The sequence below is a fragment of the Bombus pyrosoma genome, linkage group LG16 (genome assembly GCF_014825855.1).
Source record: "Bombus pyrosoma isolate SC7728 linkage group LG16, ASM1482585v1, whole genome shotgun sequence".
Classification (NCBI taxonomy): domain Eukaryota; kingdom Metazoa; phylum Arthropoda; class Insecta; order Hymenoptera; family Apidae; genus Bombus; species Bombus pyrosoma.
Window position 1 is genome coordinate 4,547,023 of NC_057785.1, and position 19,268 is coordinate 4,566,290.

Genomic DNA, 19,268 nt, shown 5'->3' on the forward strand with positions numbered 1-19,268 from the left:
TCCTATTTATCTGTAAGTAGAACTTAAAAGAATTTTCGTGACGCGTGCGTACTTTAGATAAAAATATAAAGAAATCTAGAAAAAATTAAAAGACCAAAATTATTTTTTAAGATAAATAAACAAATACGCGCGCGTGCTCATTTAATGTATATGTCGAACATCAAAATGATGAACAGTAATGATTTATGATAGTACTTTATTCACCTGTTAATGACTTCTTCTTCCGCTGCTTCTTAGCCTCTAGATAAAAAAACGCATGCAAAACAAAATCGATTAGCAGTCTATCTAAAAATGTAATATGCCAGTCGTAAGTTACGCCATATTTTTGAAAATTCTCTTTCATTCTTAATCTCCCGATTTTTATCGTCTTTTCTGTTCTCGTATTCTAGCATAATACTAATTAATAATCCTAAATGAACAGCCCAGAAGGTTTTTCTTTCTCTCATCAACGCTAGCTTCGTTTTTTGTTATTGTTGTATGTATTTGTAGTGTCTTTTTTTCTTTTCTTATTCTGTTAATTACCTCATCTGAACAGAGTATTCAAGGGACAGTGTAAAAAACATGTTATACAACACTTAAAGGGCCTTCCAGGTTGTGCAACATACACAACACACAACAGCATAAATCACAAGAAAGCAAACTGGATTTATGTCTATTTAATCCTTTGTAAATAGTCTTAAGGTCGATTCTTACTATTAAACGTTTGATATTTTTGAAATAGAAGGTGGTATAAAGATATAAGCTTAATCCCTGTTTAAAAATCGAGAATTAGAGAGTTACTTACTCCACCTTCTATAAAAAGTTAGTAAGAATTGATCTATACGTAACAGTAACACTAAAAATACTTCTAACTCATTCAGTGGAGGGTTTTTATACATAAACACATAAGACAGAGATACGAACATTAACAACCAAATGCAGGCTAATATAAATATTTCAAAAAAGGCACATGATGTGAGTAATTAATAATAATAATAATAATAATAATAATAATAATAATAATAATAATGATAATAATAATAATAATAACAATAACAATAATAATAATACTAATAATAATAGCTGCAATTAACGTGCGATACTAATAAATATTTAACTGTTTACTTAAAGTTTAATTTCTACAAATTGCAAGATTTTATACTATTCTAATCATTCACTTTCTACTTCATTTTCCAAAAAATTTTTCTTTCTTTAATACAATTATACTTTAATGCAATATTACTCTCAATGCAGTGACGATAAAGTGAGCTATGAGCTAAATGTTTTCTTCAAAGGAAAGAAATTAGTATACCGATCAAGGAGTCATTTCAAAAGTACCGCAAACACATGCTAAGGAAAATGAAAGTGTCACAAATAACTGGAAAAACTAAGTTCACGATAAAATATTCTCGCGTCAATCCAAAATAAACACCATGCGTCAATTGTTGGTTTTCTACTTTTCTTTCACGTATTTTGTGCCATGCGTTTCGTAATACCCGCTACTGCTCTCTCTTAAAACAATTAGTAGTTAAACTTCTTTGTAATTTATTCGTATAAAAATTTCTAGTATTTTCCACAGGGGAAGAGTAGCGAGTTCCAATTAATTTTTTAAAGTACTATAGTGGGAGAACTTGGCAAGTCTTACCATTTTGAAAACAAAATTATCCGTAATATTTGCTTCCTTCGAGATGCCAAGGTAATCACTTTAAATTCCGATGATCTTCCTTAAATATTTTGTTCTCAAAATGATAATTTCCGAACACTACACTACTTTATCTTATCCCAAAATGTTTAAGAACTAATTCAGGACACCTTGCATCGATCGTTCCATTCCCCACTGAAATCGAGTTTACGTACCTTTCTTCATCTTCTTGATTTCTTGTTCTTGTTGATCAACAGCAGCACCCAACAAAGTAAAGATAATACCAGCCTGCGAGTTAACGCCCACAGCAGTAACTAACATTTTCCCAGAACCCTCCATCACATGTGTACCTTTGAAAGGGACAGAAGTCACTATGATTACCATCCCAACACAGAAAACAAATTTAATTATCGGTGTTCGATCTGTGAAACAGAACCCTCACCTGAGAGTACCATGGGATCGAATGATTCTCCTTTTTTAACATGGTCTGACTCTCCGGTTAAACTGGACTCATCCACTTTGAGATCGTTGCTTTGTATAAGGATACCATCTGCTGGCAGCAGGTCTCCATATTTTATCTGAATTGTAGATTAGGGAAGACCAATTTAGGGAAGACCTTGTTTATATTTTTTCGACGAAGTAATGTTCGTATCCCGAAACTCATTATCGATGCATGTGATTTATTGACAAATTCTCAGACACAATGATATGTTCAAGAAGTTGCCAAATTTAAGTACAAATATTTCTAGATTAGATCATGTTACTGATTCAAATATGGGCTTTTCGTGTTAACCAGAGAATCGTAAGTAGTATATAACTGCATTTGAAATATACTTTCTGCTAGTAGAATGCATAGTCTGCTGCACATACCTGACATATATCACCAACAACAATGTCAGTCACAGAGATCTGTTTGACCTCTCCTTGCCGAATGACAGAGAATCTATGCTCCCCTTCTATCCGACTTTGAAGACCCCTAAACTGTTTTTCCTTAGAGTAATCATTGGAAGCTGTTACTATTACCACCAAGATCACAGAAACAAATATAGCAGCTCCTTCTATCCAACCGTACTTTGATTCATCTTCATCTATCAAAGCTGTAAAAGTTCACAAAAAAATGCATTTTTTTATATCTTACAGAATACGTTTATTCTTATTCTTTACCCAATAGCTAAGAAATAATATTAAAATTCATACTTACGTCTCTCCTCATCATCTGCTGGCTGATAAAAGCTAAGACCTAATGAAACCAATGCAGCTACTTCCAAGATGATTAATGTAACATCTTGAAGAGCTTCCCACACTAGTTGTAGAAACGTTTTTGGTGGTTTTGGAGGTATTTGATTGGAACCAAATGTATCTCGTCTATGTTGGATATCAGCTGCTGATCCACTGAGACCTGCACAGTGAAAGTAGTTTCTTCTGTGAATATTTCATTTGTACATGCATATTTTGAATCATAGAACTACACAAGAGTAAAATCTTACCTTCACTGGGTGAAGTGTATAATTTTTTACAAATCTCCTGCACACCACCATAACTACTGATTTTATTGACACCTTCACGTCCCCGGAGCTCCATGAGCTCACGAAGTTGCTTAAGAGTGATACCATATTGGGTTGGTCGGCCATCTATTGTTGCCATTTTGCTTTGTACACCGACGTTGGCCTAAGCCAACTCTACTGTACTCCTTCACGCTAGCAGCTCGTATTATTCTCTGGTGTCACTGACACCACTGGCCTCCAGAAAATTGGAGGGCCAACAGCTGCAACAGATAAGAAAATCATCCTAAAACTCCATCCCATTCAACAAATCTTTCTTATATCAAGGACTGCCATTCTCAAACTAAGATATGCATGGTTTTTATTGCTGTGTTATGAATGCTAATTAAAAAATAAGCTATTAGCATATGATAATGGCAATGCGAGTCATAGTTATTTAAACAGATGTGTCATTATGTCATAATTATATTGATACTTCTGGTCTTGATGAAATGGTAAAGAAAAATGAGATAAATATCCTTATCTCATGATACTACACTATCAATATTGAAAAGTCTGACACAGAAAGAGCTTTATGGAAATGCAATTCTATTTTATATCACCAATAATAAAAGATTTCAAGGTTATATATATGTATGCAGTTTAAATGGCACTTTAATTTCTCCATAGGCAATGGACATTATTATTTCTAAGAATTAAAGTTATGCAATTTCTATAAATTATCAAGTACATATAATCATAGAAAACCAAAGATTCAATTTTATCAAATATTAATATTCTAAAATGTATTCAATATATATATCACAATAGAAATCATAATACTCCTATTTGGTAGAATCGATACAAGTGATGAGAGGAAATCCAAACAACAGGAAATTCAAGTCATTGAACTTTAAAATTATCGACTGATAAGTACAAACATTGAAAATCGCAAGAACTGAATGAAACCTAAAATTTACAATTAGTTATGAAATAACAGGATATAATTTTTTAATCAATAGCCTTCCCGCTTCAAGAAAACAGTTATAAAGTAAACTTATTGAAACATGTATTCCATACATTTTTGCATAAATAAGAAACTTCTATTTCCTTGGAAACATAAAAGAGTTGTAATTAAGCTGGAACATCTATTCTCCTTAGAAAACATTCAAGTTGTAAAAAGTAGATTATTCTGTAGCATGCCATTGTTAATTCAACTAATAGCCTTTAAGATTTACACTAACGAAAGTAATTTAGAAAATTTATTACTCCTAAAACTAATCTCTGAACTCTGAGAGCACACGTAACCTAAATCTCAATTGCTATTCCTGAGTTATGCAGTAGACAACCACTCAGTTTAGATTAGAGTTAAGTTTCGTAACTTTAAAATATTTAATTACAATTTATATTCTACATCTTCTACAATGCCAATGATAGCCTACATCGTTTAAAATGCAGAATATATGTTGAATTAACTAAAATAAAAGTAAATAAAATAAAATTTGATCTTATCTACAATTAGACAATACTAACTGGGTTTTACATAAAACAGAAAAGAAATAACTGGAAAGTTAAAAGTTCAGTAAATAATTTTTATTTATAACAGTTGATAACTTCATTCGATCCCTGGAAAATCACAAAAATGGAGTTGTTAGATGCAATAGAATAACCGTAGAGCGCTATGGACGTAAAGTAAAAGGCTGCCACGAGTGGCCTGGCCTAGACTGTCATCGAACGCCGACATAGTTTTGAGGTTATGTACCTTGACAAATGAGTCATTACTGAGAGACGGTAGTAAAAGTGGCAGACACTCTCTTCCGAAATGATGTCACAACGAAGAAACGATGTAACGGGAGCTTGCAATTGAACGAACATCGACGATATAGCCTGTCTAAAAATAACACCGATCGCGGAAAAGAGACAGAGCGACGACAGAGACATAGGGAGAAACACAGAGGGATAGAATAGCCCGTTTACCTTCTGGTGACAGTTTACGTGTTGACGGCGACAACAGATCGCGAATTGGCATGCAAACTGACCTCCCCTTCACTGGTTACAGCCACGAAGCTTCATTCTTCCCTGTCAATCACAAAACGTGCAGAAACCCTGATTCGCGACACGAACACCGCTCTAGGCAGCGAACTTGTTCGCCACGGAAAGGCGTGTTAAGTGAAATAAGCCATTAGCAAAGTAGTAATCGATTCGTGTTGCCCTCTAGCTGCTCGCACGCGTACTGCGCAAAGTTTCACTATTTTCCACTGGTTCCACTTGCGGCTCGATGCTCTAAACCATGATGTCGTAAAAGAAACTGACGTTATTATAAATTGTAATGTTTCTAGTGTTATGTGTCTCATGAAAGTATTCGAATACATCCAGAAACTTTTTATTTATATATCACAGAAAACATTTTGAAATTTCATTGGTAACGAGATACGACTATCATGATTATTTTGGTCAAATTTGAAACACATGTGAAAATGTATATAGAAGTTACAAGATATTTATTGAAAGTATACACTTCTCAAAGATGATCAAAATATTTGAACAACCAAAGTATTTACTATATCAATAAGCCACAATATTTAGTGAGGCCATTTTTAGCATTAATTGTATATTTAAGATTACTATCCATGCTGTATACTAATTTTTCACTGAGTGAATGTTTGGAATATATATATATTTGAATATTATATGAATTTGAAATCAATTCGAAAATGTGTATATGTACGTATATTCATATATATTATCTCATTACAGTGCTAACGAAATCTCGAAAAGTTTCGTACAATGTAAAAAAAATTTTCTGTGGTAAATGTGCGTATAGTTTTGTAAGCCATTGTACAGATTCATCATTCTAAATTATGACCTAGAATGTTTTTCGATTTATTTCATAAAATTTGTATGTACAATACCTCTTTCTGTTCGAAGTTTACAAAATTTTGATTTAGGAGGCTTGCTTCCGTTCAATTGTTTAATATCGAAATTTTCCAATAAATGTACGAGCTATAGAGAAATTCCACTATTTTCTACTAGACCTGACACTAGAAGGAAAGAACCAATATTATAACTAAGCTGTGGATATTTGTGCAGATTTATATTTTTATGAGAGTAATTTAAAAAAAAAACAGAATCTAGTTAGAAAATAGAATATTTTCAAATAGAATAGTTTAATTTAAATATTATAACAAGTAACATATTTTGTCTATTTTTGCATATTACGTGTATTCTATGTATCGTATTTTCGTATTCTTAAATCTCCCATAAATGCAAAAAGATCTGCAGTCTAGTTATAATTTAAAATATCAAATTTATTCAACGAATCTTTTGATATATTTTTTTATATATTTATAGAATTTTCTATAATTTTCCTTGACAACTGCAATAGATTGAAATGTACCATAACATTTTATTTTTGCAAAATATTACATTATATTTGCGCTCTCTTTTTTAATAATGTTGTCCAAGTCATTCACATTGTTGATAATTATTTAATCCGTGAACTTTATCTTTATCTCATTTTAATTATTTTAAAAAATTTAGTGACGTGGATGACCGATGACCACCGTGCGGTAGAAAACGTGTTAACTCTTTTACGGATCAGTTACTCTTAGTTCCAACGAGACGTTTGCTATGTAATACCGAAACTTCTTAACAAATGAAACGATCCATAGAGAATTACTTTGGTAAATAACTTAATTAATTCGTGTAAGCCGAGATATGTACGTTGTAAGCTGTGTCGTAGATGCGAACAGTCGCGAGCGTTTTGCAATATGTAATTTACGATATCGTGGAACGCACGAGGCGGAATTCAACACAACAGAGCCGATACATCACATAACGAGTCTCGCAATCAACTGAACGCTCCTGGCCGTACATTTTTACTTGGAAAGTTCAACCTGATTCATTCATCACGTTTACGTAATTTTTACTCACAGCTTTATTTTCATCCTATTACAAACGAACTCCCGCTAAACAACTAGTTACCACAGCCTTAAATACCTATTAACAACTGTTGTGTATGACAGACATCATCGTGAGAGAACGAAAATTCGCGATGATCTAAGCGAAATGATCGCATTCTTCAAGGGTATCTTATAGAAACTGCTTGTGCGATAAATCACTAAACAGCGAATGTTTATGCAAATTCACATTATTATAAATATAATTTAAAAAATGGAACCAAGATAGACAACTGTTTTATCAACTGAAGATCATAAGGAGTGCATTTTGTACTGCTAACGATATTTTCTTAATACAAATTTCAGATGATTTGGTTTATAAATTATTAGATTGGTTTGTTCATATGAAATATGAAACATTTTGAGAAACGACTGTGAATCTTCAAAGATATAATAGACACCATAGATTTTTAAGTACTTCATACTTTTATGAGTATAATTAAGTAAATGCAATCTAAATAGAAATTTGTTTCATCAACTAAGTGTAATAGTACATACTATTGGACTTTAACTATTTTATATATTTTTGCATATTATATGCAACGTGTACACTTTTTCAGTCTACAAATGACTTTGTTTTCATAATTTTCTCTTGACTTTTTAAGTCTTTTAGATACATGTGAATAAAATAACTGGATTACAAAAGAGCTAAGTATATATGGATTTCTATAGCAATAGTAAGAATCAAAATGCTATTATTGAATCTATATCTATTTCTACAAATGAATTAGTCGGCCCCTTTCTCAGATAACCTTGTCTTTGGGCCAATTCTAGTTTTTATACTTTTAATTTTAAAAGCGAAAATAATGTCATCTTATTTATTAACATATTTCAATATTTTCTATGTTTATGCTGTGCCTTAAGAACGTTAAGATAGATAATTGAAAATCCTAGACTAATAAGAAGATAGATTTATGATCGATGTAAAGGCTTCTCTTATAAATGATTTCTCGTTAATTCCGTTTTACTCTATTCTTTTTTCCAGAAGTCGTACGTAATAAATTTCATGAACATAATGAGGTGTCATTATTGAATAACGTAATACCGATACTCGACGAACGGGAAGCAATAATTGCCTCGATTTTTTCATTCGCAATAAAGCCACCACGGTTTATCGTGTTTTAGTAATCGACGCTCTTTTTTCTACCCCAATAACCACTCGTATTTAAAGAGTGTCGTTTAACTAAAAGAAATTGTTTGAAGCGGTCAGAGGCCATTTCCTTGGCCGCGTGGAGGAAAGAGATATTTTCTCTGTGCTCTATATTTCGAGAGTACGTGTCGATATTGTTGATTGAGCTGAAGAGCCGAGAGTCGATACGGGGCAAACAGAGCGGCAAAGCAAGAGGAGAAGAGGGAGTTACTAAAGAGAGAGGAAACGGAATTCTTTTTACCATCCAATTCCAACTATTTTCGTACTTTCACGCGGATTCCCTTCCATTGTTTACACTCGTTCGAGCACTCGAGTCGAGAGAGATAGAAAACGCCGAGAAATTCTTGTTATCGAACTTTCGAAAATTCTTTTTATTGTTCGACAGATGAGTTTATCGTAATTTTATTTTTCAATAAATTTTCATCCATGCTAATCGTCGTACACGACGTCTTCATCATTTCACACCAATCATCGACGGAACTTAATCTAAAAAATTATCGCCATTTTATTTTTCAACAATTTTATTCTACGTTAATAGTTATATTGATGTACAGATTTCAATTCATATTAATCGTCCTACATATATGACAGCTCAAAAATATCGCATGAATCATCAACGAACTTAACCTCAAAAATTATTACCATTTTATTTTTCAACCGATTTTATCCTACGTTAATAGTTATATTAATGTACAGGTTTTTATTCACATGAATCATCATGCGTATACAACCTTAAAAATACCGCATGAATCATTTGACAGACTAAAAGATTATCGTAATTTTATTCCTCAACAATTTTAGCTTACATTGATCGTTGTATATGGCATTTTAATAATATTATACGAACCAACAATAAACCTAACGTATAAAATCTCCGATTGCTCGATTTATAGCATTTGCAGTTGCAATTATGCCTGGCAATTTTCTAGGCGATAAAATCTCTCTTTACTCGTACCCGTGTGCTAATGACGCAAAGTCTATAGAGAAATCGTGTAATCTCGCTTTTTCTCCTCTCATATAAGTTGTACAGGTTCAATGGGTGCAGAGTTGTGACCAGGGGTGGGCTTCCTTAATTAGAAACTGATTTGATGCGAAGACTAACTACTGCCATAGTAAGCGTAAAGGTGGTAAACTGCCCTTATTTTCAGGCGTTGTTTTACAATTAATTTCACGCTCTATCCCTATCAGGGGCGCATTCACGCGGGGTTACCAACCTTCCAATGAGAAACTCCACCATCTTTCAGCAACGAATAACACATACGCACAGCCCTGCTCGTGCGCACATACACAGAGGATAATTGAGAAAAAGAGAGAGATTCTGATGTCATGCGATGCATTTTTTCGAGAATGTGAATCTTTTTTCATACGAACAATATTAATACGATCAATGAAACGTTAACGGGAATTGATCCATCAATAATCCCGGGAAATCCAACAATAACTCCTCGCCCTCTAATTATAATGCCTCACGGGATCAGTTTTCACTGAATCGGATAAAATTGCTCTATTTCGACGCGAACTTACCGCACGGACGATCAGTGTATATTTAGTGTTTTCACGTGTTTGAACTGTACTGTTGCCCACCCTGAACAACATACACACACGCTCTGTCTTATTTCTGGATTCCCTTAAAGAATTCACCATACCTCCATCTTTCAGGGATTAGCCATGACCGCACGTGTCGGTTGCCAATTATATTTTTGTTAATATGTATTGAGTTTCCTATCTGTGTGTACTATTTCTGTCGTTTTGTATCTATGGACTTGGGTAGAGGATAAGTGTGTTACATGCACTGTAATACATACACTTATAACGTCCTATATCCGGCAGTATATATATATTAACTGTATTACATACACTTATCATCTAACCAAGTCCATAGATTCACAGCACACTAATACTATACACAGATAGGAAACTCGATATTAGCTCTGGAATCCCAATAACCATTCGTACTGCCAATTTCTATACATTTATGGGAAATTTAAAGCTGCAAAATTGTATAAAATGCACATAATACGCAAAATTACTTACTTTCCTGTTTAGGAAACATAATAATTTAGACTATATAACGAAAATTAATGAAATAAAGCTAAAATAAAATAAATTAATATATCTGTTTTTTTTTTTTTACTAAAAAAAGAAACAAAGAATCCGAGCAAATTTACTAGATACACTGACTCGCTGAGGTCAAACGTAACGACATAGATAGTTTGATGTGAGTTTAAGTCAGCGACAAGAAATGTACGAGGAAAGAGGAGAAAGAGATACAATCTTTCTCTCTATTCTCATTTCTCATCTAATCTTCTCACGTAATTTACCATAAGAGCTCATTACTCGATTTACGTCATGATTTCAGAGATAACGTTCCGCTAGATGGAAAAATGTAAATCTATTAAATCACTTGCGACAAAGATGATATTTTGATACTCGTGATTGCAAAATCTCGACTGTAAAAGTACGTTAATGACAGATAACGCAAATCGGTCAAAATCTAGTGCGCCGATACGTATCGATACTGTTATCGAATCGATATGTATCTACCGATGCAAACATAACCTAAACTGGAGCTAACCTAAATAACATTATCGTCCATATTATCTTCCCGAAGAAAAATTCTAGTACTGTAATTTCACTTTTATTAACGACTCACGTTACGTGTATTATTCTGAAATATTGTTGCCTGTTTTTATACCATGAACTATCTTAAAATTTCATTAGCATAATAATTTAGATGTAACCCATGCACGAGCAACACGTATTCTTATTGCAATATCAAGAAATTTTTTGCCGCAATTCTGAAACTATGGGCAATTAAAAACAACATCGTTCAAGTAAATGTTATTTAGCTTAATAAGAGCTATCTGAATCACAAAAAAAATTAATGCAACCTTCCATTTAAAAAAATCTCTAGTGGCTCCTTTTTTCAGTCTACGATTCGCCTCAAAAAATAAATTGGGCACTAAAACAGTACGCTATTTAATTACAGTTAAAACGAAGTTGATATCATTAGTTTCTAAAGAAACAGATTGTAGCACTTTATCTGGATCACCCTGTATACCATATAAAACACCTAAAGTACTTTCTACAACATTTAGTATATGAAATAATTTTCTACTTCAGTTCCATTTTTCAAAAATTGTATTCATAAAAGTATGAATTCGCATAAATATTTGCAGTCTAGTAATGAGAATCGACCATAATTGTCACCATGTATTCATCAAATAAATTTAGATAAAAAATGAATCTAATGGTTAGATTCAAGCTCTGTAGCGTAGAAATAGAGTGGGATGACCTTAGCCGGTGCGAAGAGTGACAATTAACCCGCGGAACAGGCGAGATTTACAGCGCAGAAAGATTTGCATGCATTTGTGCATTCGTATGCAATTACCCGTATGGAGCGCGCACGCTGTCGAGTGCCATACAAACCATTCACTGTTTCATATCTCATTACTCGCGCTTTTCTGACTGATGAGCCATGTAGAATATAAAAAAACCAGAGAAAGACATCAGTCTACGTTTCATTAAACTTTGCAGAATTCTCCACCATCTCTCAACTTTGTATTATTTTACAGAATTTTAACCGAATCAATGCAGCGACGAGGTTATTAAATATTATCGACATCGGTACAATCGATTTTCGATGGTTGCACCGACTCAATTATTAACGAAATCCTGTTGGTCCTATCTTTTCGAATTTCCATTAATATATAGGGCATTAATCTTAAATTCATCATTGCTGTATCTTAAAGACGTGTTGTATAAATAAATTGCGCGTTATATAAAACATTTTGAATATGTTGGTCATACACATATATGTCACGATTGTGGTGGTCAAATTTGAAATCAATCTGACGATGCATATACATAGAAGTCACAAGACATTTATTGCAAACATATATTTAGTAAGAAATTAGCATACAGAATGAACAATTTTAGCCCTCGACTGATATCGTTGAATTATATTTAATTGCTAACAATTTACAATATACTTAACTTCAATTTGTATCGTATATTTTACAGAATAAAATGCCTCTGTCACGTATAATACAAAATATAAATTGATATAAAATTCTCTAAAATAAAATAATTTTATTCTAAATTATTCGGAATAATTGCTGACGCAGCGACTCCAATTAACGTTTAAATATATTCTATAATAAGTAAATTGCACATATATACAAATTCATATTTTTATAAAGACAAACAGATGAACAGAATCTTAGCAGAAATTTGTTTTACCTGCTGAATATTGTAACAGGTGTAGGGCACGTTTATGTATATTCGCATATTATACGTATTATGTGCATTTTTGCATTTATAATTATCCCATAAATGCATAAAAATTCGCAGTCTATTAAAGATGCAGAATATTGGAGACTCATTAATACCATGGACTAAACAGTTTAAATACTTCCGCTTGTATCATTATATGCCTTGTAGCACTTATGTACATTTTTAGATTTGTTTCAAACGTTACCAATATAACAGTAACAGACGAGTTTCACTCTTGCGCTAGTGAAAATTCAAAATGTTCCCTATAACACAAGAAATATATATTTATAAAATCTCTACAAGTATTTCATTAAACTTTTGGAATTCCGGCTATTATATCAGAAAGCGTACTTACGAAGAAAGCCGAGCGCATATCTTCGACACTGACAACGAACTGCACAGACATACGCACACGTTCACACTGAACCGAATATTTATAAACCCAAGGCCGGTAGGACGAGACACACGAGGGTCAACGAGCAACTTCTATAGAGGATTGTCTTCCGCGAGAAGCACGGTTCGCATCTATAATTCCGCCGGGTGAACGAATTCGCGAAACGCGACTATGAAAGAAAAAAAATTTACAGACGGCCAGTTGGTTGTGCGCGCCACTCAATGGCGACACTAGCACCACATAGTGGTGTGGTGGGGAGAAGGAGAAGTAGTGGTGGCAGTAACTAAAAGTAGAGAGGTGATGATGACCTTCTCGCAGCCAGCCGCCGATAATTAGCCTGACAGATTTTAAGATATTGGGGCCTAGACCGATGTAAACCGGCAGGATTGATAACGTGTCGAAGTAAAGTATCGTGTAAACGTTTCATGACGCTAATGTGCTTCACGCCGTCGTATAATGACGTCAATCGAGTCGACGAGGGGCGGCGCGGCAGCGGCAGGCGAAAGCAACAGGAACACACACACACACAGACTGTGAGAGACAAAAGTATTAAATAATACAGTTGAAATGAAAAATAAAAAGATATTTCTTATATTATTAAACATAATCGAATATATGTCTGTTTCATTACATTCAGATAATTATAGTAATAAATGTACAGGCACAAACTGTTAATTAATTTATTTGATTATTGACATAGAAGTATTTATACAGTACAAGAGATGATCCAAATACAGACTAGAGTCTAAATATGAGCTAGTTCAATTTTTAAACACGAATACTTTTACTTTTATTTTAAATATATGATTTGAAAGAGACATTACTTTCGTTCAGTTTTTTTTAACTCTATATCATAAAGCAAACACGATTTAGACATATATACTGCCATCTTAAAAATCTTGAACATATTTGGCAATAAATTCTGAAGTAGAAGTGCTACATCATATTTAGACTGCTTCCACTACTAGTAATTAATATTCGCATTATTAGAGTAATAAGTTTTTAGCGAAATCCGAAGTTCCATATTTTTCAAATCTTTGAGAGTATTTTATTGTATTTGCGAATTCACCTTTGTTCGTATACATCTATTACTGCAACTGTTTCTGTACAATATATAATTACACACATTTAAGTATATTTCAATAACAGAGAAAATATTTTTCTTTTTATTTCCATATTCCAATCGTACGAATATTTTTGTCTGCCATTTTACGTGAACGTAGACATACGAGGTGAAAGAGGTTAGGGGTGTGAGACCGATTAAACATGTACAGAGCGTCTGACATAAGAGAATTTAGCTAGAATTTCGTACTTTCGTGGAAAATCGTCGCAGTGCTGCTGTCGGCGCGTTATATGGAGAAAAAGTTAGGCGAACACCGCGTGACTTGAATGAATTTATTGATCTGATCTCCTCGGACCGACCTCTGTCACGTGACTCCCATTGCGATACGGAATAAATGACCGACATATTTTTTTGGTAAACGCAGGGTGTTCCAGTAACCGTAATACGGTCGACAAAGAGGCGATTTTACGTGAAAAAATGGTCGGTAACGTAGAATGAAACTTTTCATACGACGACACGTTTCCGGAAGAACCGAGTTTTGAAGATTTGTCAAGTATACTGAGAATATCAGATAAGCAAACTTCATTTTTAATGAGATTTTCTATTTTACGATAGCGTTAGGTTCTACGAAGAATCGACTCCTTGCAATTCTTATCATCATTAGCAGTTATTAGACAGTATAAGCAACCTGTAGTTATATAAGAAAATGAAAGGAATATCAAATATACGACCTTTACTTTTAGGTTAGAATTGGGTTCCGTTATTTTACAATAGAGCTAAGAAGATATAATGTAGGATTTGAATATCACGTCAGTGGACTGATTGTATGTAAAAAATTGAACGTTCAACATGATATATTACCGTGAGTTATATAGGGTAATGTAACTATGACAGTATAGTGATATACGGAATATACGGAATGTTGGGCTTTCTGTTGCTAAAATGGCACGATCAGGTGATGACCCAATTATTTTGAGCAACGTAGCGCTTGAACTAGGTATCACAAAGGGAGAGCAACGTCCGAGATAGTGTTCAGAATTACGTCAATGTAGATGGAAATAAAGTAATAAAACGTTAGATAAAAAGAGTCGTACAAATCTTTTTATTATAGTACTGATTTTCACAAAAATGTCTACGTCGCGGAACTTCATTTACAATAAACGCTCGGCTATGTGAAAAATCTCTTTCTTCTTTTTATCTCGTGTACACATTTTTAAATTTTGCATCGTGCGATAAAGACAATATACTACTCTCTTTTCTGTTGTCTCGAATCACGTTCGCCAACAGAATAAATAGTAAGAATTGATTGATCTAATTGATATGTTCTCGACAAGAGAGATATCATAGCATTTTTTAAAGACAAGCTTCGATAAATCTCTCATTAAAATTGTTGTATGTGAATGATCGTTAAACATTATTCGATATAAATATAAAATAATAATAATTAGACCGCGGATTTTTATGGCACATTAAAGAGTGCAAAATTGCACAGAATGCGCATAATATGAAAAATTATATATATATAGAAGAGCAATGTACATGTAAACCACCATGTATCCCGGAGAAGTAATATTATATAAATAAAAAAAAATCTGCGACATAGTATAAATGTAATATAAAATTTATAAAATATGTATAAAATAATGGATTTGTATGAAAATCTAGTGATCAATTACAATAAGTCTGTTGTTGCGAGTATTGACAAGAAAAAAAAGAATTGAAAAACCAGATCCCTTGCTATACGACAGCAGTAAAATGACAATTCGCGGAATCCACCGTTAAATGGCAGCAATTTCAACTTGGTCCCTCCCACTAAATCGGGATCTGCCTTCGGTAAAACGATACAGAGAATCCTACGCGAGACATACGAAAATTTACGAACCTTCAGCGATTTGATTCGATGCTGACGCCTCACGGAGAAAATAAAAAACACATAGCAGCACACAGTGCCCCGGCATATACATATACACGTGTGCAGAGATCGTGATTCACTACGGAACAACAATAACACGACAGATTCTTCGTAACGAGCGTCATAATTGGAAAGAGATCTTCATGCAACATGAACACAGCGACATTGTGATGTTACATTACTAATCAGTATTCGTCACGCTAAACGCAACGCCTTCGTGGAAACGGTGAACGAAGGCATGCTCGTGACCGAGCATTATATATAGACTCCGCACGACCGCTATTATGCCTTCACTATTCCTCCACTGCGTTTATTTATGTGGATGTTTTACACATACACAGCTGTGAAGTAATAGGTTATGCACTAGTTGAACCGTCTGTGAAAAAAAATTAGTAGACGAAATTTCTCGCGAGATTCGGATAAAAATGTGTTGGGCAACATTTTTTTTTCACAAAATATTTCTTTTATCGGGAGAATAAACATCGAAACTAACCTCGTATACTTTCTTTTATTCTTCACTTCTGACACTCTTTTCTTTGTATATACAATATTAATTTCTTCTTTTTACGTATAATTTTAATAAATTAATTTCATTTTGCACATAATCGAAAGTAAGCATTCGTGTATACAGTCTCATGAAAGTACACGGACTCCCATATAATCTTACCAATATAATCTTTAAACTCTACCAATACAATCATTACAGTCATGTATCATTGTAACGATAATAAAATATCGAAGTGTATTATGTAACACATATGTACAGTATGTACATAACAGTTTCCTATAGTGATTAAATAATTACCAGGTAAATAAAATAAATCAGTAACTGGTATGTTTATCAATAACTAAATATATTGGAAAAGAAAGGAAAGAGAATTTACTTCACTTAAATGGATTAAACTAAACTAGTATTCTTAGCAGCTAGTAGTTCAAGTAACCAAATAAAGTGAAAAGGAAAGGACGATTGAAATTTATTCTTTATTTAAATTGACCAAAACTAAAGTAGTAACTAATATCGTTAAGTTAGTAATTCCAGTAATTAAATGCATAAATTGAAAAAGAAAGGAAGATAAAAATTTCTCCCTCGCTTTCTCATTAATCATAATTCAACGACCGACTGACTAATTGTTTCGATCTCATTAATGTACATTATTAATGGAAAATCCGTTAGTCGACGAGATGGTTGCTACTCCCACCACGCGTCGTTTAAGTGCACAGCAAATATTGACTCGCGCTGTGGAGATAAGGGAGGAACATATTTGGAGAACGTTGAAAGGAGCTGGAGCTAAAGAGAGAGATGGATATATGTCAGTAGAAGGGACATGCGCTTTAAAGGAATACCAACGAACAATCGACATTTACGATTTTCAATGTACATACACCGTGTACAGTGTTAGCATGAGTCGCGCGCCACTGAATGCGTAACCGAAAAGAATTCCTATCGCAGAATCTAACAGGCTTGGCTAGGCACTATCGTCATTGTTTTTACGCGTAGGCGTAGACAGATGCATATTCAATGTTTGAAACAACCGTTCTATATCGGGTTACAAGTTGGTTAAACATCGCGTTAAGACGTTAGTAATTTTCCACTAATTTTTATCTCTTTTTAGAAATATTTGGCGATCAGGATCTAAAAATACGTATATACATTTGAGTTAAGAAAACTTTATAAATCTAAAGTAATCCTAACCTACCTTAATCTGATCTAAACTAAAGATTTAATTTTGTATTAAAGGAGTCTGATAAATCTAAAGCAAATTAGTCTTAACTTAATCTAACCAAATCTGAATTAAAGATCAATAGCACTGGACGAGTAGAGGGAAAAATATGAATCTGGAATCTAGGAAGACTAAACTAAAATTGGAAAAGATCTATTCACAAATCTAAACCAAGCCTATTCTAACAGATATTTAATATAACACTATAACCTAACGTCGCTTATCTACAAACTCGATGCTGTGATTTATCACTTACGTATCTTTAAATTATATTCCTACTATCAGAAAATACATATAGAGTATCTACGAAAACATTTTTTGAAACATTCAACAGAATGGATTCAAATTTGAAAGATGTGTTCTTGCATATTATTTAAAAAAATGAAGCAAGGATTGGTTATTTTGCTGGTCCGAGGGTATCCCGAGCGGCAATAAACACGTTAGTCCGTTAGTGCAACACAACTACCGAACGAGTTCGCTCGCGTGTATTCAGGCATTTTAATCAAATTATTCCGCTCTGACGTTCCCTCGATCCTATTTCAAAGAAACGATCGGAAGTCCTGTATCTATGGCAGGAAAGTTTATCGCTTCGCATCCCTTCGCTCCGCTGTAGTTCTATGAACGATATCCAGGACCAGCCGATGATCCCGCCCTCTCCTCTAACCTTCCTCGGCTGCTCGCCCAATCTATACGTCGTACGATGCAATTTCGACCTGCAGGGATATATCTAACAGTTGTTCAAAAGGGATAACTGGAAGCCTGGAATCTGTGACACAGAACTGTGCGTTACCTATGCCTGTGCAGGCTCGACACGCAACATGGGAGGAAACCGAAGTTCCACGATTTCGTACGAAATCTCCCGAAAATCCTACCACCAAGATAGCAGCTGGTAGCGTTACGCGTTTAGGGAGAATGTCCTGCTCATTTCGGATCTTTAGACGCATGTATTTAGATCAGAAAAAATGGAATACGTTATATTAATTAAATTATATAGGGTGGCTACAAAGTTTTAATTTTACTTTACAATGGCGGACAAAAGAAAGTTTATAAAGTAACAAAAAATATAAACAATATCATAATTCTATAAAATGAATTTATATTTAATAAGAGTAATGAATTAATATAACATATACCACAGAATAGATGATTGTGATTAACGTAATGACAAATTTCTAATACAAAAGTTACTAAAATTCACAATGTATCAATTCTAAGCTTTTTTTTATTCGTCATTATTAAATAATATTTAAGTATAATTTCTAAGCAATAGTAATAATTAATAATAACGTAACAAATAAGTAATAATATGTATGCATTAGAATAAAAAAAAAATTCGGATTTTGTTCTATCCTCGCCACATATGATGCAATCATACGTTGAAATTATTATTCTTTTTCTGAAAACATATTATTGGAAATATTCTGACGAAATGCTGAAAGGCAATGCAAAGTATTCAAACATTTTTTTAGATCAGGCGGGATGTTTACTTTTATCCAGTCGCCCTAACGTTTGAATCGTCGCCCACATTCATCCACACCCAAAATCGGTCCTGCTTATGATCGTGGGCAGAAAAACATCCTCCACGCGGTAAATTGTTGCGAAATTAACAATTCATGGCCCGATACGCGCCTCATAGTTATTTAATTATTGGGAAAACAAACGTTCCTTGACATCACTCGAGCGTAAATAAAA

The 19,268-nt window shown here is 33.6% G+C and overlaps 1 protein-coding gene across 19 annotated transcripts in view; it reads right to left on the reverse strand.

Moving 5' to 3' along the window:
* Positions 1 to 19,268, reverse strand: part of LOC122576658 (plasma membrane calcium-transporting ATPase 3) — an 80,050-nt gene that overhangs the window by 36,219 nt on the left and 24,563 nt on the right. For 7 of the 19 annotated variants that reach the window (XM_043747277.1, XM_043747275.1, XM_043747276.1 and 4 more), the window contains exons 1-8: positions 6,015 to 6,149; positions 5,080 to 5,385; positions 3,109 to 3,386; positions 2,823 to 3,020; positions 2,492 to 2,718; positions 2,064 to 2,199; positions 1,837 to 1,971; positions 205 to 240 (exon numbers count right to left, since the gene is read on the reverse strand). In XM_043747277.1, the coding sequence (XP_043603212.1) occupies positions 205 to 240; positions 1,837 to 1,971; positions 2,064 to 2,199; positions 2,492 to 2,718; positions 2,823 to 3,020; positions 3,109 to 3,265 (889 nt within the window). In that variant the 5' untranslated portion in view covers positions 3,266 to 3,386; positions 5,080 to 5,385; positions 6,015 to 6,149. Of the gene's footprint in view, positions 1 to 204; positions 241 to 1,836; positions 1,972 to 2,063; positions 2,200 to 2,491; positions 2,719 to 2,822; positions 3,021 to 3,108; positions 3,387 to 5,079; positions 5,386 to 6,014; positions 6,150 to 6,781; positions 6,960 to 12,691; positions 12,750 to 12,841; positions 13,050 to 19,268 lie in introns of those variants that run through there. The other 12 variants (XM_043747269.1, XM_043747270.1, XM_043747273.1 and 9 more) reach the window with 10 other exon arrangements.